The sequence below is a fragment of the Nelumbo lutea genome, chromosome 3 (genome assembly GCF_056320005.1).
Source record: "Nelumbo lutea isolate HS-2025 chromosome 3, American lotus-T2T, whole genome shotgun sequence".
Lineage (NCBI taxonomy): Eukaryota > Viridiplantae > Streptophyta > Magnoliopsida > Proteales > Nelumbonaceae > Nelumbo > Nelumbo lutea.
The window spans coordinates 66,471,985-66,495,706 of record NC_142686.1 but is presented as its reverse complement, the minus strand read 5'-3'; the positions used below and the strand labels follow the sequence as shown (position 1 = coordinate 66,495,706).

At 41.2% G+C, this 23,722-nt stretch overlaps 1 protein-coding gene across 2 annotated transcripts; it reads right to left on the bottom strand.

Annotated features, from left to right (window-relative positions):
* Positions 1-17,735: 17,735 nt before the first annotated feature.
* On the bottom strand, positions 17,736-22,866 carry LOC148865396 (elicitor-responsive protein 3-like). Of its 2 annotated transcripts, XM_088975300.1 has the most exons (11): positions 22,636-22,789; positions 21,222-21,307; positions 21,090-21,139; positions 20,741-20,863; positions 20,519-20,603; positions 20,266-20,370; positions 20,027-20,153; positions 19,244-19,315; positions 18,877-18,922; positions 18,571-18,775; positions 17,736-18,063 (listed from the first exon to the last, which is right to left on the bottom strand). In XM_088975300.1, the coding sequence occupies exons 3-11, from the start codon at positions 21,126-21,128 to the stop codon at positions 18,026-18,028; spliced, it is 840 nt and encodes a 279-aa protein (XP_088831426.1). In that variant the 5' UTR covers positions 21,129-21,139; positions 21,222-21,307; positions 22,636-22,789; the 3' UTR covers positions 17,736-18,025. The 2 variants fall into 2 exon arrangements, with proteins under 2 accessions (XP_088831426.1, XP_088831428.1); XM_088975302.1 differs by lacking the exons at positions 21,090-21,139; positions 21,222-21,307 and having other exon boundaries at positions 22,636-22,866.
* Positions 22,867-23,722: the final 856 nt, after the last annotated feature.

Below are 23,722 nucleotides of genomic sequence, written 5' to 3'. Positions count from 1 at the left end.
AGGATGGCCTTAGATTTTTCTAGGTTGGCCTCAATGCCATGCCGATTGACGATGTACCCTAGGAATTTACCTGAGGTGACACCGAAGATGCACTTGTTTGGATTTAGTTTCATATTGAATTTATGCAAAATTTCAAAGACGGAATGCAAATCTTTTACTAAATCATTTGAAAACTAAGTTTTGATGACCATGTCATCTAGATAGCATTCTATTTTCTTGCTGATCAACGGCTCATACAATTTATTTACAAGTCTTTAGAATGTTGCCCCAACATTTTTCAGTTCGAAGGGCATGACCTTGTAGCAATATAGGCCGAGCTTAGTTATGAAGGCTGTCTTTTCTTCATCAACAGGGTCCATCCTGATTTGGTTGTAGTCCGAATAGGCTCGATAGGCTGAGCTCTGCTGGTGGAGCTTAGAAGGGCTGACTTGGCCTTGCCCCCCGAGCTAGGTCTTTCTTCTTCTTTCTATCCCCCTGGGTCAGGGGCTTGATGTCTCTTTTTCTTTTTTCAGGGATCTGCTCACCCTTCTGGTTGGTTTCCTCCTCTATCCCTATAAATAGGTCGTGGGTATCTGTAAACAAGCATCATTGAACCGCTTAATGTAACTTTGGATAGATTCTCCTTCCCTCTAGACTATGCCAAGGAGGCTCTCCTAGGTCCTCGGGCACCACTTGCTGGTGACGAAGTGAGAAGTGAAGACTTGCACGAACTACGCCCAGCTTCTTATTGATCCAGGCGTGAGGTTTATGTACCATGTACGAGCCACTCCTTTGAAAGTGGTGGAGAAAGCCACGCACATGCAGGACTCAATGGTCCTTGCCAAATGTATCTATGATTGGAAGGCGTCAACATGGTCATTCGGGTCGAACGACCCGTCATATTTGTCAAGGGGAGGTAGTTTGAAGTCCTTGGGCATTGGGACAACCAAGAGTTCTAGAGATAGAGGGGATGGTACAGAGAGGAGTGGAGTAGCTTTTATTTCACCCGAGCTTACCTCTTCCTTACCCTTGAGCTCGTGTAGGCTGTGTGTTGCAATTCGGTGAGCTCGGTGAAGTCCCCACTGCTTTTTTGCAGGCTCCGCATTAGTGTTGCTGGCCTCGGTATTGTCGGGCATAGATTTTGAAAGAATGGTAGGATCCATCTAATGGACGCCAAGAAGGGTGCGGAATGGGGGGCGAATTTCAAAAAAATTTCCTACCTTCTTCCAATTGGGAATCATATTCCCTAAATTTAGAATACATTATTCAATGATCCTACTTGAACCATAAACAAACCAGATCTGAACCAAAAGGAAACAGGAAGTATTATACCTAATCCGGAGAAATAATATCTCCCAAAGATGGTGTTCACGCCCAAAGAAGTAACCAAGATCGGCTCCTACTGAAGATGACACAGCTGTGGATGGAACGGAACCAGCAGGGTGCGTCCTACGCATTGGATTCTTCACAAGAACCCTCTGGAAACCTTGAACACCAAATCCTTTTGTCTTTCTTGCAAGACTATTGTCATGAACTGCTTTCTTGACTTCTTGTTGCTGCAAAGATCCAATCTTCCAACAGATAGTGGCGGCGGCTGAAGGAGGAGAAGTCCAGGGATGAAGAGGGTAGAATTGTCTCTTCTCTCTAGAGCCTGTGAGAGATCAAATCTCAGATTGCAGGATGTGTTTCTTACTTCTTCAAAACCCCTAGTTCGAAATCTGATATTTCTGCTAGGGTTTTCTCCTCTTTCTTCTTGATTAAGAAACCTCCCAATATTTTGGGAGTTATCCCAATCCAAATCAGTATTTGGATAGAGGTTAATCTTAATCCTATCTACATATTAAGTTAGTTAACTCCTGATCTTATCAGGAGGTTACCAGATTCAAATCTAATTTGAATTTGGTCTCTTAGAGTGGATAAGGTCAAAGACCCAATCCTTTTACTAACATTAATCTCATATTCGCCCCATGAACTGGTGATCATATCAGCCCAGTTCGAAATGGGCTTTTGGCCCATTAAGTGTTCGGTGTTTAACTAGTTTCCAACCTGCTGCCGAGTTGGGCTTCTTTGTATGGCGTGGAACCCAAGCATTGATCTACACACCAGCCACATGGGTTCGGCCCAGCCTTTATTACAAGGCCCAGCCGAAATCACTGAAAGACTCAATGACCCCCTTGAGCCCATCACATGGACCCTATGGGCCCAACACTTACATTAAGTGGTCCTTGGGCTAAGCCATCTTATAAAAACCCAGGGACTGTGGGCAAGTGCAAAATTAGCCCATCAGGTATTATCCTAAATGGTCTTACACTTAACCTCTCAGCCCTTAATGATCAAGCACTGCCCGACAAGAGAAGACCTCTCCCTCGGCTGCAAGGAAAATTGTCGCACTCTCTACTCACATGGATCCCGAGAATTAAAACCTTTTGCAAATCTTTTGAAACCGTACATATATATATATGTATATATATATATATATATATATATATATATATATATATATATATATCTTATTATTGCAAAACAAAATTCCAACGATTAGAATCAACTACCGGCAGTTTGGTTTCCATCAGAGAGAGTGCATTCCCGATCATTACCCTTGTCCGACAAAGGGGCTGATCCTGTCACTATGACCACTCACTCAGATGAATTCTCAGACTGCCCCAACATGTCCAGGTTTTGACCCCCACTAAGGATCTCACTGATTGACACATCAAACACAGCCCGATCTGACACCTAGTGATGTGTCATAATCGAGTCTAGGGGTCAGGTGTAACTTTCCAGTTTTTCCCATCTGTCTCCAAGGTCTAGGGCAATACTGAAAATCTGGTCCGGTTCAAGGGTTCAAGCAATCCCATATTGCAGGTGCCTTGGTTCTTACCTTGATGGCCGAAACAAGCCATCCCAACACTTGGTGGCACATCAGTATCAGTCTTGGCAGGATAAATGTCCCTAGACTTATCCAATGGTTGTGAACATTTAAAACTAACACAAGTTTCTATAAGTGTCCAGTTTTAGGGTCTTACATAAAATTATACCAAACAATAAGAATCAAGCATGCACTTTAATTTATTTCCACTAAATAACAAAAGTACATCAAATCCGGTTGAAGCTAAGGGCATACAAGACTGTCTAACATCTCCCACTTGCACTTAGGTCCAATTTGGTACAAGCCGGAGTCCCATACTCTCCACGTGTTTCTCAAACACCTTCTGTGTCAGTGGCTTAGTCAATGGATCAGCCACATTATCTGCTGATGCTACCTTCTGAATTAGGACGTCCCCTCTACCAACGATCTCCCGTAGTACATGGTACTTCCTCTCGATGTGCTTTGACTTCGAGTGTGCCCGAGGCTCTTTAGCCTGGGCGATCGCTCCATTGTTGCCACACAACAACGGGATGGGTGATCTACTGGACGAAATCACTCCCGATTCGTGTATGAATTTCTTCATCCACACGGCTTCCTTCGCAGCTTCACTTGCGGCAATGTACTCGGCCTCGGTTATGGAGTCTGTAGTGGACCCCTGTTTGCTGCTTTTACAGTAAACAACACACGATCCTATCGTGAAAACATACCCAGATGTAGACTTTCTATCATCTGGATCCGACTGGAAATCGGCATCGGTATACCCTAGAACTTGTAGTGAACTACCATCAAATACTAGACAAAACTCTTTTGTCCTTCGAAGGTATTTGAGTATGTTCTTCACAGCAGTCCAATGCTCCTGCCCTGGGTTAGCTTGGAATCTGCTTACCACACTCACCACCTGAGCTATGTCCGGGCGAGTGCACAGCATGGCATACATGATGCTCCCTACGGCTGAGGCATAGGGAACATCTCTCATGCCCTCAATCTCCTCAGAAGTCTTGGGAGACATCTTCTTGGAGAGAGTTACTCCATGTCTGAAAGGAACATTTCCTTTCATGGAGTTTTCCATGCTGTACCTTTTGACAATTTTGTCAATGTAAGCAGCCTAGGATAATCCAATTATCCGCTTCGATCTATCTCTATAGAGTCGAAGACCTAGTATGTATGAAGCTTCTTCAAGATCTTTCATGGAGAACTGTTGTGACAGCTATACCTTGACCGAAGTCAACATTCCTACATCATTCCCAATGAAAAGGATATCGTCCATGTACAATACCAAAAAGGTAATCTTATCCCCACTGGATTTCCTGTAAACACAGGGCTCATTCGGATTTTGCTCAAAGTCAAACGTTTTGACGACAAAATCAAAATGGATGTTCCAACTCCTAGAAGCCTGCTTAAGTCCATATATGGATCTATTGAGTTTACATACCATGCGTTCCTGACCAGCAGCAATGAAGCCTTGCGGCTGCTGCTTGTAGATATCTTCACTAAGATCTCCATTCAGGAATGCGGTTTTGACATCCATTTGCCAAATCTCGTTGTTATGGTATGCTACTACAGCTAGCAAGATCCTAATGGATTTAAGCATGGCCACGGGCGAAAAGGTTTCCTCATAATCGGTGCCTTCTTTCTGAGTATAACCTTTCGCCACCAAGCGAACTTTGTAGGTCTCAATCCTGCCATCGGGGCCCTTCTTCCTCTTGTAGATCCATTTACAACCAATTGCTTTTACCCTGAAGGGTGGATCTACTAGAGTCTAGACTCCATTGGTCTCCATCGAGTCCATCTCAGCTCTAATGGCCTCCACCCAATTCTGGGAATCTATGTCTAACATAGCTTCCGCGTAAGCCACGGGATCCTCTTCACTAGTCAAGGCTTCCACCAGGTAGGTATCATGGTCATAACCAGATCGGATTGGTGGTCTGGATACCCGGGTGGACCTTCTAGGTTGGTCACTACCTGGAACTTGTGGGACATCTCCCACTGCTCCTGAGCTCTCCTCATCAAGAACTATTTCCTGACGGTGAGTGTCCATGATGTATTCGGATTCTAAGAATTGGGTGTTTCGACTGCAGAACACTTTCTTCTCACTTGGGTCATAGAATAGATAACCCACTGAATCCTTTGGGTAGCCTATAAATAGGCAACGACTGGTTTTGGATTCCAACTTGTCCACACTTGTTCTTTTAACGTGTGCAGGATAACCCCAAATCTTCAAGTGTCTTACACTTGGCTTCCTTCCGGTCCATAGTTCATATGGAGTTTTTGGAACTGATTTGGTTGGAACTCGATTCAGCACGTAGACAGCAGTCTCTAATGCATATCCCTAAAAGGATGTGGGTAATTCCGAGCATACGAGAAGTGACCGGACCATGTCCAACAAGGTCCTATTCCTCCTCTCTGAAACACCGTTGAGTTGTGGTGTAGCAGGAGGAGCTAGTTGTGACACTATTCTATTGTCCTTTAAGTAGTCCCTGAATTCATTAGAGAGATACTCGCCACCTCGATCCGATCGAAGGGCCTTAACTTCTCTCCCTAACTGTTTCTCGACTTCCTGTCTGAACTCTTTGAACTTTTCAAAGGATTCTGACTTGTGTCTCATTAGGTACGTGTAACCATATCGTGAAAAATCATCTATAAAGGTGATGAAGTGCACGTGTTGATTCCGTGTCCTAACACTCAGGGGACCACATACATCAGTATGTATTAGGTCAAGTGTGCCTCCAGATCTTTCAGGCTTACTGTCAAATGGCCGCTTAGTCATTTTACCTTGAAGGCAAGGCTCACAAGTGGGAAGATTTTCTACGGTTAAAAAATCCAAAGGACCATCATTTACCAGTCTTGTGATTCGGTCAATACCGATATGGCCAAGTCAGTAATGCCAGAGGCACGTGGGATTAACTGTATCACGATTCATTTTCTTGGGATTTTTGACCGACGTAGTTTTGGTTAGGTTAGTTTCTAGAGAAGGATGTAGAACATAAAGACCAATCTCCAGTTCCCCTCATGCGATGAATTTATTATTCCGTTTAACAGTAATCATATTACTAAAATAAACAGTATATCCATCAGCACACAGTTTAGAAAAAGAAATTAAATTTCTTCTCAAGTTCTGCACATAAAGACAATCTTTAAGTACAAGGACTCATTCTCTAAACACTAATTCTATGGTTCCTATCGCCGCAGCTGCAACATTTGCAGTCATTCCCAAGAATAGTGTCACCTCGCCATCACTCGATCTTCTGCTAACTTTGAACCCCTGCAATGAGTTACACGCATGAGTTGAAGCCCTAGAGTCAACACACCAGGACACAGAAGTAACTGACATATTAGTTTCTATGACACAAGTTTCGATGTTACCTTTCTTAGATTCCAGGTAGGCAGGACAGTTCCTCTTCCAGTGGCCGGTCTGTTTGCAGAAGTGACAGACATCAGATGCCTTGTTCTTCTTCTGCTTCTTGGGTTTGGCAGCCTTCTTTTGGGGCTTCTTTGCCTTTCTCTTTTTCTTGCCCGATTTGTTAGCTTCAGCAAGCATAACCACAGGCTCATCCTTCTTTAAAAGATCCTCGGCCTCTACAACATATTGCTGAGTTCCTGGACGCTGACATTCAACTTATTCATATTGTAGTTCATAGTGAACGCATTGAAGGAAGAGGGAAAGAATTCAGGATGGCATCCACTTGCGTACCAAGATCTTGCCCGGATCCAAGAGCTTCAAATTCGTTAATGTATCCCATCATCTGAAGACAAAGAATTCAGGATGGTATCCACTTGCGGTCATGAACAATTTCAGGACCTTCTGTCGAGTAGAACGGTTCTGCTCTTCATACATTGTTCTTAGACTATCCAATTAATCCTTGGCTAGTTCGATTTGATCGAACTGCCTCTGTATTGAGTTGTCTAATGAGGCAATGACAAAGCTGCAGGCTAGGAAGTTCTTATCCTCCCAATCTTGGTAGTCCCTCCTACGGGCCTCAGAAGCCCTATCACCCGGATGTTCCAGGACAGGATTCTTCACCACATTATCTAACTTTTCAGAAGTTAGGACCAGCATAAGATTTTTGTACCAGTTGGCATAGTTTGGGCCCTTAAGCTTGTTATCATCTAGAAGATTTGCAAATTGACCATTTTCCATTTTCTGATAAAACAACAAAAACGTTAGTCCACAACCTTAGTTTGATTCATGTTACCTACATAGATATGGCTTTTAATCTATGTTCCATTCCCATTTATTCAACTCTGAGATTTTCCCTCCCTTTCAGTGACGGAGATGACAGAATGTCTCTGGAAATGTGGGAAATCACATAGGGTGCGTGAAGCCAACTGTTTCAGCTGCATAACCCCACCACCTTTCTATGACGGATCATATCCACTCATCAGATGAGTTTCCCTTTGGCCTTTGTCAGACAAGGTTCAGAGTCGTTTTCAGGTAAACCTTTCTGTCCAGTAAGTGCACACCCATCATATTCAGGTTACGCCAAGGTACTGTGAGTGAGTTCCCATTTTCTGGTGAAGCCCCTCCCACATCGGTCTATGACGCCCCTATCATCTAATGAAACAGTCTAACAGATCCAACAACAAATGGATAGCCCAGTTTTATGGTGTGTTTCCTCATTACTAATGGACCCATCATTGTGCTAATGATGGAAGGCCTTTAGAGAGTCCATCAAATGGATCTCCCTATCACATGCACTCATATTTGATTGGAGGGAACAAAATTACGCCCTAGTTCTAATTTAGGTCAAACCAAAGTGGCTCCCACTGACTTTCATAAAGCCAGATTTCTGGTGGGCCTCAATCGGCTAGGGGTTCCGTACGCATCCCTTTTCAGGGTTGTGGGGCCCACAAAGTAGAGAGGGGTCATCCAATGACCTTACGGGACACCATGGCAATGATGTGCATTCAGCCATGATGTGCGCAAGAGCCACTAACGAGTTAACATGGGCCAAGTGCTTATGGCCCATGGTCGCAACACATCATACATCCAAACATCACATGTAAAGGAAGAATTGATCCAATCAATTAACTGCTGTAAATCCCATCGAATAGCCCATTTAAAAACCTAAAGCATTAACAATTAATGTTTACTAGGTGTATGGGCTGAATAGCAATTAGCAGTTCGGCCCATACAGCTTTTCCCACAATTATGGGCTTTTGTAGTTTTAACCCTTTAAAACTGGGCTTTACAGGTGGGCCGAATTAATCCTTGTAATTGAACATCAGATTTGGAATAACCAGTGTAAGAAAAATGGACAGAAAAATAGCCCCCTTCGAATCTCAGATTCGGTCCAAACAGTTTTGGTCCAATCTAGTCCGAAATGGTCCAAAACTAATTTTCAATTTAAGAATTAATTCAAGAGAGATCTGAAATTAATAATTTTTTATTTTAGACAATTACAAATCAAAATATGGACTGTTTGTACCACCTGCAAAACAGAGGTTAATCACAAAAGTTACAGTTTCATAAACTGTAAATCGCAGTATGCGATTTCTCCATCTGCAAATCTCCAGCGCCGCCATCTTCTTCCTTCTTCTTTAATCAAGAAAATAAATAAAAAACCGAAATCCTATTTCTATTAATTAATTACATTCTTGATCAAATCCTATACACTCAGTCTAGAAAAATAAAAAAAAATTATTTATAGACCGAATAATAATAAAAGGAAGAAAAAAGGGTGCGCAGACTATCTGCACCAAATCTGCACTGCGAACTCCAGGTTCGAACAGTCCATTAAATCAAAAATAAATAAAGAACAATTCTAAATAAATTTTTGGATTTAACAAAATTAATTTCAGATCAAATTCCCTTAACAAGAAACCATTTCTTGAAAAAAAAAAGAAAGCAATTTGCGCAGATCTTGGCAGAACATTTTCTGTTCATCTGCGCAGGGTCAGATCTGATTTTCTTTTGGTTCAAGATTTGAACCTGTGGCTCTGATACCACTGAAAGAATGATAGGATCCATCTAATGGACGCCAAGAAGGGTGCGGAATGGAGAGTGAATTTCAAAAAAAATTCCTACTTTCTTCCAACTGGGAATCATATTCCCTAAATTTAGAATACATTATTCAAGGATCCTACTTGAACCATAAACAAACCAGATCTGAACCAAAAGGAAACAGGAAGGATTATACATGATCCGGAGAAATAATATCTCCCAAAGTTGGTGTTCACGCCCAAAGAAGTAACCAAGATCCGCTTCTGCTGAAGATGACACAGCTGTGGATGGAACGGAACCAGCAGGGTGCGTCCTACACACTGGATTCTTCACAAGAACCCTCTGAAAACCTTGAACACCGAATCCTTTTGTCTTTCTTGCAAGACTATTGTCAAGAACTGCTTTCTTGACTTCCTGTTGCTGCAAAGATCCAATCTTCCAACAGGTAGTGGCGGCGGCTGAAGGAGGAGAAGTCCAGGGACGATGAGGGCAGAACTGTCTCTTCTCTCTAGAGATTGTGAGAGATCAAATCTCAGATTGCAGGATGTGTTTCCTGCTTCCTCAAACCCCCTAGTTCGAAATCTGATATTTCTACTAGGGTTTTCTCCTCTTTCTTCTTGATTAAGAAACCTCCCAATATTTTGGGAGTTATCCCAATTCAAATCAGTATTTTGATAGAGTTAATCTTAATTCTATCTACATATTAAGTTAGTTAACTCCTGATCTTATCAGAAGGTTACCAGTTCAAATCTAATTTGAATTTGGTCTCTTAGAGTGGATAAGGTCAAAGACCCAATCCTTTTACTAACATTAATCTCAGATTCGCCCAATGAACTGATGATCATATCAGCCCAGTTCGAAATGGGCTTTTGGCCCATTAAATGTTCAGTGTTTAACTAGTTTCCAACCTGCTGCCCAGTTGGGCTTCTTTGTATGGCGTGGGACCCAAGCATTGATCTGCACACCAGCCACATGGGTTCAGCCTAGCCTTTATTACATGGCCCAACCGAATTCACTGAAAGACTCAGTGACCCCCTTGAGCCCATCACATGGACCCTATGGGTCCAACACTTACATTAAGTGGTCCCTGGGCCAAGTCATCTTATAAAAACCTAGGGACTGTGGGCAGGTGCAAGATTAGCCCATCAGGTATTATCCTAAATGGTCTTACACTTAACCTCTCAGCCCTTAATGATCAAGCACTACCCGAGAAGAGAAGACCTCTCCCTCGGCTGCAAGGAATAGTGCTGCACTCTCTACTCACATGCATACTGGGAATTAAATTGCAAATCTTTTGAAACCATACATATACATACATATATATATATATATATATATATATATATATATATATATATATCTTATTTTTGCAAAACAAAATTCCAACGATTGAAATCAACTGCCGGCAGTTTGGTTTCCATCAGAGAGAGCATTCCCGATCATTACCATTGTCCGACAAATGGGCTGATCCTGTCACTATGACCACTCACTCAGATGAATTCTCAGACTGCCCCAACATGCCCAGGTTTTGACCCCCACTAAGGATCTCACTGATTGACACATCAAAGACAACCCAATTTGACACCTAGTGATGTGTCATAATCGAGTCTAGGGGTCAGGTGTAACTTTCCAGTTTTGCCCATCTGTCTCTAAGGTCTAGGGCAATACTAGAAATCTGGTCCGGTTCAAGGGTTCAAGCAATCCCATATTGCATGTGCCTAGGGTCTTACCCTGATGGCCGAAACAAGCCATCCCAACACTTGGTGGCACATCAGTATCAGCCTTGGCAGGATAAATCTCCCCAGACTTATCCAATGGCTGTGAACATTTAAAACTAACACAAGTTTCTATGAGTGTCCAGTTTTAGGGTTTTACATAGAATTATACCAAACAATATGAATCAAACATGCACTTTAATTTATTTCCACTAAATAACAAAAGTACATCAAATCCGATTGAAGCTAAGGGCATACAAGACTGTCTAACAGTTTTCATAGGGAGGGGGACAGATTGCTGGTGATGGCTGTAGATAAAGGGATCTTGCCTGGAGTTTATGACCAAGACCTCAAACTGGTTCTCCACAAGCGGGGCCACAAACTCAGAAAGCTGAGGTGACATAGGCCTAGTAGGCTGGGACCCTCCTGACTTGATTGCGCGCGAAGAGGTAGGGGTGACTGGTCTTTCCTTCCTCCCATGGGACAAGACTTGATTCTTGAGAGGATTCTGGGTCTGAGAGGTCTCTCCCCGGCAAGAAGGACGCTCGTTCTGACAGCGAGGCCGGATGCCGAGGAGGAAGGGGCTGCTGGGTCTGAGGTAGCGAGGGGAACTACTGCTGATAGTGAAGCTGAGAAACTTGGTGCAGCCCTTGTTACTAATCTAGTTGGAACTGCTAGACCTGTTGCATCTGAGGTTGCATGGCTTGCATGCATTGGACTAGGTTTTCAAGCTGATTTTGAGAGGTCATAGGAGGAACAAGAGAGGGTTCGGTGAAGGTCATTCCAACCCTGAAAGGGAGTAGAGCGTTCACAGGTGCCATTGTCTGAGGCACGTTCAGGATGGGAACTCCATCCACAGAGAGGGGGACAATGAACTATCCAATACTCCTAGCTGGAAGGGGACTCGCTCCTAGCTGGCAACGGGCAACACCTAAGAAGGAGAAGATGAAGGACTCCCGGGGAGTTTGGCTGGTGGGAACACTCCAATGCTTAAGTTAGAACTCTGAGAGAGAAGCAAGGAGAGTAATGATGAGCTAAGAGTGGGGATGCACACTACTTGATTACCGAAAATTTAATTACCTTTATCTTGGGGGTCGGAGCCCTTACATATTAATGCGCTGCAAACTGGGTGTAACCGCCTCTAGCTCTCTACTACATCCGTTATTCGTCAGACTGATATGATTGGCACAAGTATCCGTCGCAGGGTATGGTCCTATCACCTGAGAGACGTTATACAGAGTTGGTGTGTACGCCGCCTGATGTGAGACATGGGCGCAGTCCTCTAGACTGGTAGGTGCTACGCCACTAGACAAGAGACGTGGGAGCAGACTGAAAAGCATGGTCTTGTCAGATAAGACGTTACCCGAAGACTCTGTGTTACTCAATAGCGAGCTCCTTTGTAGCGAGCTCCTATGAAGCAAGCTCCTACATATTGAACTCCTTTATAGCGAGCTGCCTTGAGCTGTAGCGAGCTGTCTTACAGAGTTATTCTGCTAGGTTTCAGCAAGCTTATTACACCGAGTTTTGGCCAAGCTATCATGCCGAACTGTCACTTACGTCGAGTCATATCCATGTGTCCCTTAGTTAGGAGGTCGGTCCAAATCACCCTCCATCAGAGGACATTCACAAAAGAAAGCAATGCCCAACGAAAACAATAGAAGCTCAGCAACAGACGATAACCCTTGACACTAGATGACACTTGGGAAGGAAGAAAAATTTCCCTCCCAAATCATCCTTTTAAATGGAGCCTTACATGTGTTGGGAACTGAAATACAGTGGGCAAAGGATAGACACGACCATCCAGTCACTTCATTCACCAAATTAATGGGAATTGAAACGTTGCCCAAATTACAATCACACCGTTGAAAAGTGTAGGACACATATGCTAACAACTTAAACACAACTGCCACATTCAAAAAAAAAGTCATTACTCAGATAAACCATCACACCACATGCACGAATGTGTCAGTGGGCAAATCACCCCTCTTCAAGCGAACCAAACCGTCTTCAACTATTTCCGATCACAGGGAATTGGACACCCCACTCACCTAAACCCGGTAGTCCATCTTTCCTATAAGTATAGGGGGTTGTCGTAAACCTAGCCTAAGTACTTGAAACCATGTTTATCGATAGAAGACACTCTATCAAGATGGGGGGGGGGCTAAAAATCAACATAATCTAGGGCCATAACATCATAACATATGCTTCTTTATACAATGCCTTGTATCCAAAAATAAGGTTGATGACTTTTCAACCTAATCCCCTCTTGACATAATTTCTTCTATCAAGAAGCAGGGGGCTAATATATAATAAAGGAAACAACAAACCATACTACCCTCATCTATGTTAGATAGTGTATGCCCTTAACTCTAATCAACATGATGTACATTATGACATTTATTGTAAATGAATAAAGTACATATTTGATTCATGTTATTGTGGTGTGTTTTTGTGAAATACACTTAAACTGGACACATATGAGACTCGTGTTAGTTTAGAACCTTCACAGTCGTTAGATAGATCTGGGAAGATTTATCCTACCAAGGTTGACACTGGTGTACCGCCAAGTTGGTTGGGGTGGCTTGTCTCAACTGCTAGGGTGAGACCTGAGGTACATGCAATGTGGGTTTTCTTGAGACTTTGAACCAGACCAAAATTCCAGTATTTCCCTAGACGTTGGAGATAGATGGGTAAAACTAGAATGTTATACCTGACCCCTAGACTCGATTATGATACTGCACTAGGTGTCGGATTGGGCTGTCTTTGATGTACCAATCAATGAGATCCTTAGAGGGGGTTAAAACTTGGGTATGTTGGGACAGTCCAAGAATTCATTTGAGTGGGTGATCATAGTGATAGGATCAGCCCCTTTATCGAACAAAGTGAATGATTGGGGATGCACTCTCTGATGGAAACCTAAACTTTCGGCAGTTGATTTCAACCGTTGAAATTTGTTTTTGCAATATATATATATATATATATATATATATATATATATATATACATTATGGTTTCAAAATGTTTGCAAAAGGTTTTAATTCCTGGAATCCATGTGAGTGGAGAGTGCAGTGCTGTAACTTGCAGCCAAGGGAGAGGTCCTCTCTTGGCTGGACCCAAAGACCATTTAGTATAAATGTTGGGCCCATTAAGAACCCATGGTTATGCACTCAGGGGTTCACTGTATTTCAGTAGTGAATTCGGCTAGGCCTTGTAACAGAGGCTGGGCTGAACCCATGTGATTGATGTGTAGATCAATGTTAGGATCCCACGCGATACAAAGAGAGCCAAACTAGCCAGCATTAAAAGGAAGTAAGCCTAAAAGCTTAATGGGCCTAAAAGCTCATTTCGAACTGGATTAATTGGATTAATTAAATAGGGGTCCTCTTATCCACATAAAGAGTCCAGATCCAAATAAAGATTTGGATTAGGAAACTCCTAATTTGATTAGGAATAAGCTGATTTTGTACTGTAGATAAGATAAGGGATTATCCTTATCACTTAAAGAGTCTAGATCCAAATAAAGATTTGGATCAGAAAACTCCTAATCAGATTATGAGGTTATCTCTTTATGGTTATAAATAGAGAGCAAGGCGGACCTGAAAATGCTATCAAACACAACACAAAGAGAAGACAGCTCAATTAGACTGATCTTTCCTTCAGTTCTTTTTCTTCCTGCTCTTACCGCCCTATGTTGTTTGATCTCCAATTCTTGGATCTGATCAAGATTTGATCTTGATATTGCTTCTTGCTAGAAGAAACAATTTTGAACCTGTGTTCACTACCCCATTTGATTCTTGCTAAAGAATCACAAGATCTTGGTGAAGAACTACCTACTGATCCTGTCTCATCCTAAGCTATGTCATTTTCAATGGAGGGAAGATTTGGTACACTCTTTGGGCATGAACACCTACGTTGGGAGGAGCTTTTTGCATAGATTCCTTATCAGGTATATCCCTCCCTAATCTTAGTTTTAGATTTAGTCTGGTTTGGTTACAAGAACGAACCTCGAAAATGAAGTTTTCTAAATTGGGAATAGGATTCCCGGATGGGAGTAAAGAAATTTTTGAAATTTCGCCCAACCTTCTTGTAGGGTTCAGCCATCCATATGATGGATCTCCCATCCCTTCAGTCTAATGCACCATTAAATAGAAGCACTAACAATATCCCATCCGAGCTACCACCCACAATCCTTCATTCACTAGGCTACACATGATTAGATATCAACAACAACTTCAAAGTCCAAAATCCAATGCAACAAAAACCCAACATAACGAAATTTTCACTCTCTCATAATGGATATAAAGTAGGCAAGGGTTTGATCTAGTCCCTGTTACCAAACAATGGGTTATAAAATGAATGTGCAACCCAACCAATTGTTCCATTCCATGCTCTCACTACTACAAAGCCCCATCGCTATGCGATACCCAATCCTAAGGAATGAACACCAACCACTCCCATCACCCTAACAAAATGCAAAGATTGTCAACTTTCTTTTCCTCGTGGCAATTGTAAAATCGCAATTGATGGGCATCAATTTCCACTTCCATAACATCAAATTGCAAGATACACTAACTGAAAAAATGTTTGTTGATAAAAATACACATACCAAAAAGCAAGGGGCTAATTGTAAGTATATGTAGTTCCCCATTTCCTCGATCATGATTAAGGAATCGAAACAAAACCACACATACACTTGTAGCAACATGGAGGACCACCCAAAACTTACGATGAGCTTAAAGAGCCATCTCATAACTACGATGAGCTTGAAGAGCTATCTTGAACTTGCAATGAGAACATAATATTGCCTATTAATCATGATGGCTATAGAGAAGCATCTTGAAGGCGATAAGATGGACAACCAGACATAGCAGTCAAACCTAGGCTTGGCCATGATACGTGACCTCAAGGAACCTACGATGGGAAGTAGCATACACGTGCTAAAAGACAATCCTCGAATGAAAGGAAACTTTGTCCTCAAGAGATCTCAATAGACACATGGGGAAATCATAGTAATGTTCATTTGATAATTGATACAAAGACAATGATTCATTTTCCTAATAGGAATCAAACCCATTTTTGTATCATTCTCCTTAAAGTCGTGGGATCCCTTATAAAAAGAGGGAATAAAGTACAACCATGATACTTTCGTTACCTTCATTGCTACCCCACTTTGTTGAGACTCCTAAGCAACTGAAGGCATACTTATTATCTCCCTTTGCAACCCTAATCCTGATAATTCTGTTGGATAGTTTTTGTGTGCCCTTAGCTTTAATCGACTTTGATGTACTTTTGATATTTAATGTAAATAAATAAATACATGTTTGATTGATGTTGTGTGGTATACTTCTGTGTAAGACACTAAAACTGGACACTTAATGAGACTTGTGTTGGTTTTAAATGTTCACAGCCGTTGGATAAGTCTGGGGAGATTTATCATGCCAAGGCTGACACTGGTGTGCTGCCAACTATTGGGGTGGCTTGTCTCAGCTGCCAGGGTGAGACCCAAGGCATACGTAGTGTAGGATTACTTGAACCCTTGAATTTGACCAGATTTCCAGTATTGCCCTAGACCTTGGAGATTGATGGGCAAAATTAGAAAGTTACACCTACCCCTAGACTCGATTATGATACTACACTAGGTGTCCGATTGGGCTGTCTTTGATATGCCAATCAATGAGATCCTTAGCGGGGGCCAAAACCTGTGTATGTTGGGACAGTCTGAGAATTCATCTGAGTGGGTGATTATAGTGACAGGATTAGCCTATTTTTCGAACAAAGGTAATGATTGGGGATGCACTCTCTCTAATGGAAACCAAACTGCTAACAATTGATTTCAATCATTGGAATTTCGTTTTGCAAAATTTATATATATGATATATAGATATGTATGATTTCAAAGTGTTTGCAAATGGTTTTAATTCCCAGGATCCATATGAGTAGAGAGTGCAGCACTGTTCCTTGCAGCCGAGGGAGAGGTCCTCTCTTGTCGGGCAGTGCTTGATCATTATGGGCTAAGAGATTAAGTGTAAGGCCATTTAGGATAATACCTAATGGGCTAATCTTGCATCTGCCCATAGTCCTTGGGTTTTTATAAGATGGCTTGGCCCAGGGACCACTTAGTGTAAGTGTTGGGCCCATAGGGTCCATGTGATGGGCTCAAGGGGTTCACTGGGCTCTCTAGTGAATTCGGCTAGGCCTTGTAACAGAGGTTGGGCCGAACCCATGTGGCTGGTGTATAGATCAATGCTTGGGTTCCACGCCATACAAAGAAGCCCAACTGGATAGCAGTTTGAAAGACTATTGAGCACTTATTACTTAGTGGGCCTAAAGCCCATTTCAAACTGGGCTGATTTGATCAGTCATAGAAGGGGGCGGATCTGAGATTAGGATGAGCCCAAAAGCTTATCTAATTTGTAGATAAGATTAAGAAGAGTCCTAATCCAAATACAGATCTGGATAAGCGAAACTCCTGATATGATTAGGAGGTTTTTTTAATCATTAAGCAAGTGGAGGAAACCCTAATTCGAATTACAAGAATTCAAACCCAAGGGATTTCGCAGAGAACACACCTGCATTCTGAAGATTGGATCTCAGAAACCCTAGAGAAGAAAAATAGTAGTTTGCCACTTTCTTCTCTAGTTCTCTTTTCCATCAGCTGCTGCCAACCACCATCAGTTCAATTTCTCTGTGAGGGAAAGATAAAGAAACAGTTCTTGATATCAGTCTTTGCTGAAAGGCTGATTCAGTTCAGTGCTCATTATTTCCAGAGGATTCTTGTAAAGGATTCGGTGCATAGGATGCACTCTGCTGGTTCTATTTGACAGTTGCTTTGTCATCTTTAGCAAGAGCAGATCTTGGTGTCTTCTTTGGGCGTGAACACCAACTTTGGGAGATATTATTTCTCTGGGTCAGGTATAATCACTCCCTTCTCTTTTGGTTCAAATCTGGTCTGGTTTGGTTCAAGTAGGATCCTTGAATATGATTCTAAAATCAGGGAATGCGATTCCCAATTGGAAGAAAGGTAAGAAATTTTTTGAAATTCGTCCACCCATTCCGCAACAGTTTTGGCGTCCATACGATGGATCCTACCATCCCTTTCAAATTCTTCATCCTTGAAGGAGAGCACTCTACCTATAGCTTCACCACCATATGTATAGGAGGATAAAAAAATCACAAGGTATCGTTAAGTGTTATATATATATATATATATAGAGAGAGAGAGAGAGAGAGAGATCAAGAACAGCCTTGTCCATGAATATACTACTAGGAGACGATTTTCTAATTGCTGTGCTTTTATCTATCTTTATTATCATTATGTAGACATGAAAAAAAATCACTGAAAGAATACAAACATCATAAAAAACGGGGGGAGGAGAGAGAGAGAGGGGGGGGGGACTTCAAAGACAGCATTCTTCTCCATTTAAACAAGATGACTAGCAGTACTATTATCATTGCTCACACAATGACAGTCACCTTCTTCCCTGGTTGGCTCTATGAGCATCGGATATGGAGCCAAACGACTTAGTTGGGTGGTGGCGGATGGATTCCAGAATATTGAGCTGCATACAAATGTTCAATAAATAATCAGATAAAACTCCAATTTGTAGAAATAAAAATAATAGGAGCTAAGGTTCAACACTCTTGATAAGCAAAATGTGTATTAATAATTTATTTTGATCAAAACTTATTTTCCTACATTTTTTTGGTTTTATAATTTGAGAGAAGATGTGTCATATTAACTATTAAGATTTAAAATAATCAAAATCAACCAACTTATATTATTAAGAGAATTGATGGTGCTGAAAATCAATACATATATATCAATCAATCAATATATATATATATATATATATATATGTCGATGTTTTGAACCTTTATATCAATCAATACATATCAATCTGTGTATCCCCATTTTCGGGAGTTCCTTGCTGTGTTTTGTCTACTATTACTGATTATACTCTCAAAAATTGTATTTGAGATTCTTTGCATTTTTAATGAAATTACCCATTGCCTTAAAAAAAAATATAGATTGGAAGTAGAAAATCTAGAGATAAAGCAATATATACCTTGTGGATAAGGGGTTCCATGTAGTGGAGGTGGGTAGGGCTGTGTGGTATAGGTGGTTGTTGGGTATTGCTGAGGAGGAGGATAACCAGATGGTGGATATGTTGCTGGAGGAGGGAGTGATGTGTAATAAGATTGAGGATGTGGGAAAGAGACTGCAGCTCCCAATGGTGTTGCAGACATGGCGTAGCTTGTCGCTGGTAATTTCTGCAAATGGACAGATAATGTAAGTCTAATGTTAAAATCCAACTCTTATCACTTGTAATTAAGTAGTGGTCTCGTAGAGACCATGGAAAGAGAAAGCTTACGTTGGCATTTGGGTAATGCACTATGAGTCGAACTTCTCCTGAGTATCTGCAATTGGACGTTATGTTGTAAATAAATATACAGTTATATTTGAGATCAAAAGAGAATAATTAAGAGATAAAAATAAATATACATTATTTATATTTTGCAAGGTGCCAACCAGCCGGTTTGATAAGGTTTCCTGCTGGTTGTAATAGAGACTTGTGACAGGCTGCGCCAGGGTTGGGGGATGGGCTACGTACCCCCATTGTATAGCCCTTCAAAAGAAAAAAAAAAAAAAAATATATATATATATATATATATATATATATATATATAGTGAAAGAAGAATAGTAAGTGTTTTCATTATTAATTTTCTTTTATAATTACCTGCCATTTCTACATTGTAATGGCCATGTTGTGTCATCGTAGCCTTGAGAAAAGACCTTGTGGAGTTGAATCCTATAAAAAAATAATGGAAAGAGAAAAGATTAACAAATAATTAATTCAGCAGAGAGAGAGACTAAAATTTTGGGGGATTTTATATTAATAAAGTGCCATTTAATATATTCACCAAATAGTAACGGGAAACTACTTATCCAAGTAAATATATTTATCCATGTTCTTTCATTTCTTAAATAAATATAACAATTATTATATTAGCCATAAAAAGCCATTATTAAAAGGGACAATTTTGTCCCATCAAAGTGTTGACAACTTTCCCACCAGGTAAGGTGGAGCCCGGGTGGCGGTGGGGAGCCATGCCCTCCTGCCTTAAAAATCCCATAATATCCATTTAATTCCCCCTTAGATCTTGGCCTCCTACCTATATTTATTAGGTTTTGCCCCCTCTCCCCTCCCAATCCATCCTTACTAGCTTTTGGTCTCCCTTCTAGCTCCGCCCCTGCCCCAGGTGGGAAAGTCACTTATCCATCACTTGAGAGATGGGTGCCACTTATCCGACAAGTAATACCCCGTGAAAATGAATTTCTTATGAACCCCAAATAAATCATAAAAAAAGAACATAATATCTTGATCAATGAGAACCAAAATCACAGTGACCGACTTTCCTCCTTAACATTTAAAAAACAAATAGTCCCTAATAAAGAACTTGAGAGACTGGAAATTGTAATAATCCTAACAATCATATCCAAAGACTGGGGTGATTGTTACCTTGCTTGCCCAATGAAGTCGTCTGAAGTGAGGGTGTTGCTATTCCAAACCATAACATGCAACTCTCGAAGGCCTTCTATAAGCGTGAAAATGAACTTCTCCTGGAAAGTGGGGTTCTTGCCTCCATCTGTCCACAGAGAAAAGAAACAAGAATAAATGTGATTGAGCAAATAAGAATAGAGATCCAAAGTGAGGGAAGAAGAGAAGGGGGTGAATTGATGGATATGATATAAACGCACCAGTACAGGTCCTGGTCCGGTACTTGGTGCTCCCGTATTCCAAGCAGACGTATGGATCCTGCCTTGAAATCCATTCTGTGTCCTTCAACTTGGTACATCCAACAACTACAACCAGAGAAACCCATCAACAAAAGGTGAAGAAAATTTGTGGGGAGTTGATATTGTAAAGTAATGCAGATATAATAGATTGCTTGAGTATGTAAATGCAGAGGAACTCGGCCATGGATATGGACCATATGGTATATATATATACCTGTGACCTCAAGCTGCTGGCCTTGAATCCCATAAATCGACATGGCAGGCTGTGGACTTTGGAGTGTATATATGGAGATGGAGTTCTGTATTCAATACACATTGTAGAGAAGGAGATAAGAACTCCTTTTATAGGAGCTGAGATAGATGGTCAAAAATTAAATTAGCAACTTGAAAACACACCGGGTTTAATTTGAATGCATGGATTACCCAAGGGTTGTACCATGAAGTACTGGTGGAGTTGATTGGCTTGGTCAACAATTGCGAGCCATCGTCTAAAGAGTACACGGTTTCTTGTTAATGTCTTTTGCACAATTTGCTGTTTGATCTTTTTCTTTGTAGTAATCTGCCAGCGAAGTTAATGAGACTTGAGAGAGATAAGACAGAGAGAGAAACATCTGTAACTTGGTGTGAGTGATCCTAATCCAAATGCATCAATCAATGTTTTGGAACCGAGTAAATCTTTCTATTTCTATTATCCATATTGGGTGCTAGAAAACAGATCCAATAGTGTTTCAGAAACTAAGTGCTTGTGGATATATATATATATAGGAATAAGAGGAAATAGCCACCTGAATGCGAAAATGGGAATAGTATCCAACCGGATTCATGTCACATCGCCCTGCCGCGTGCAGCGGATATTTGGTAGGTCAGACTTGAGAGGGAATTTTAGGGAGGAATTCAAAACAAGTGGACGGTGATACCGTAAAGGAGCCAAAAGCCACCACAATAGCGTCCACGTTGAGCAGCTTGAGAACGCGGTTCCCATTCGCTTTTCACGTTGAGCAGCCTTTGCTTTGGAATAGTGCAATTCAAACAAAGTCAAATGATGGGTTGAGATATTTAATCCTTCTTCCCATCCCATGGTGGGTCCTTGTTTTCTTTTTTCCCTCTACTTGATTAATTTAACTAGCTAGCAACGCATGTCACAAATTTGTAATAAAAATAGCAATTTCAGTATTCGATTTAAATTTTATTCATTTTTATTATTAATAAAAATATCTTTTATTTAAAATAAATTTATTAAATTATTTCTACTGTTTAATTAATTGATAAACTGTTGTTTAACTTCTACTGTTTCATGTAATATCACGTGACCATTAATCTTTTCTTAAAATCCAATATTACCCTCATCCCCGATGCCAACAGAACACCGACACCACTTTCCTCCGGTCTCTCTCTTCCCTCTATCTTTCTCTTTCTTTTATGAAACAAGGCACTGATCTGAACAGAAGGTCGAGAACACAGAGCACCGGAAAAAAACGTATGTCAGCTTTCTCGCTCTTCCCTTCGACAATTAGAACAGAGCTGAAGTCGGTGGCTCCATCAAAACCCTAGCTCGAAATCTGCAAGATTGCCGCATCGAACAAGCAAAGATCTCACCTCCCTTGTTTCAATATGAAAGCAACGACTATGGATGATTCTCTCCCTTTCTCTCTTCTTCCCGCTCTTCTTCTTCGTTTTCACCCCATCGATCTCACCTTTGAGAGCACATATGTGACTTCTACTTCTAGCATCACCCTACTTTCCCATTTACCAAGACCAATCTCCACTACTCCAAGACCACCTCCACCATGGCCGCCATTAACGACCTCGAGCACAAGTCGGTCCACAAACCTAGTTTGCTTCTACTTCGATTGTCCTTCAGGCATTTATTTCATAACTACCCTAGGTAAGAGAGAGAAATAGAGGGAGGTAAGAGAGAAGAGACCGGAGGGAGAGAATCCATCACCTCCCTACCGCTGCTCCCCTATCGAGAGGAAGGGGGAGATGAGCAATGTATCCGGGGTTGTTATATTTTAGTTCGCTGAAAGAGAGAGAGGGATGAGATTGTGATGGGAGAGGAGCTGCTCGATCGGACCTGATTTTGAAGAAGGAAAATGTGCAGTGGAGCTATAATATCTGTTTTTATTCCCACGAGTCCCCCCCGATGACTCACAGCTGATTACTCTTGTGCCTAATAGTCGTCGACGTCGATGACTATTGTCTAAATTAAAGCAGCGAACACGTTGATTGATTTACAGGTTTTCAAATTGCTTGAAAAACCCAAATTGAAGACTCCTCCCATCGGTCGATTTACAGTCTCCCGTTAGTTGATTTATAGAGTTTTGGAATTACCTGCAAAAATCAGAGATTGAAGACGGTCGTGTTGCAGTGGTCGTGCTGTACGGTTTTGATGTAGCGATCAGGACACTCCTACCTGGTGGATGCTTGATTCGTAATTGGCAACGGACGTACCTGAGAATAGGAAAGTGAAGGATTATCTGGGAGTTCGCTCGATGGGAATACTCCGATGCTTAAGTTAAAATACTTGGGAGAGCTATGAGGGATTGACGGATTGTCGAAACCCTCAAAATTAGTACTAGTCCCCCAATAAGATATTTGTAATAAAAGTGGTGCTAGGTCGAATCCCATAGGGAGCAAATCAGTAATCTCTAAACTGAGTGGATACTATAATTGAGTGAGGAAATTTAATAATTAAAATTAAAAGAATAAGAAAGCACTTAAACAAATAAGAGAAAATTAGTCTTACCGAATTCTGGTTCAAGGGTTCGGGTTGAATCGAGTGGCCATCTATCCTAGGTAAATTTCAGCATTATTGCAATTCAAGCATTTAACCTTAAATTTATTAGGATAGCCATAATAAACCTTGTGTTTTCCTAATTCAGTTGACCAAACCCAGCATTCGATCAACACTTATCACCACTCAACTGGGTACGAGAGCGTTCCATGTTAAATAGTGATAGCATTAAGATTTGTGAAAACAGTTAAACCAAAATAACAATAATTGAGATAGCTGCAATTACTGAATCTTGTTCCATCGATTCCTTTAGGTTGAACCATGTTAAAACATTGGTCAAAGGCTGTCATGAACAATTGACCCAAAAAGATATCAACCTAATTGCTACTTGCACCATTATTCGTGACAATTACGAATCACCGAAATCATGGATAGTAGTAGGAAAATCAACATTAATTCAGTTTGTTAAACTAATTAACATCAACGTCCAATAAAAATATGCACAAGAATCAATGAATACTTGAATTAGAAATCAAGAAAATAAATTAACTACAGAACCTCACAATGACACAATCGAACCTCCCCCCTTGAACCAGAAAAAGAAGCTTAGCTACTCATGATCTGCACAATCTCCATGCCTTTCTTCTCCATAGCCGAACTGCTTTCTTGAGTTTCTTTGCCTCT

Bases quoted from the DNA above. Each gene is read 5' to 3' on its own strand.
- LOC148865396 (XM_088975300.1), bottom strand. From the start codon at position 21,128: ATGAATCCGGTTGGATACTATTCCCATTTTCGCATTCAG. The intron at 19,316-20,026 runs GTAACAATCACC...ATTTTTTTATAG, and splicing joins GACTTCATTGGGCAAGCAAG to GATTCAACTCCACAAGGTCT. The intron at 18,776-18,876 runs GTAAGCTTTCTC...GTCCATTTGCAG, and splicing joins TGCATTACCCAAATGCCAAC to AAATTACCAGCGACAAGCTA.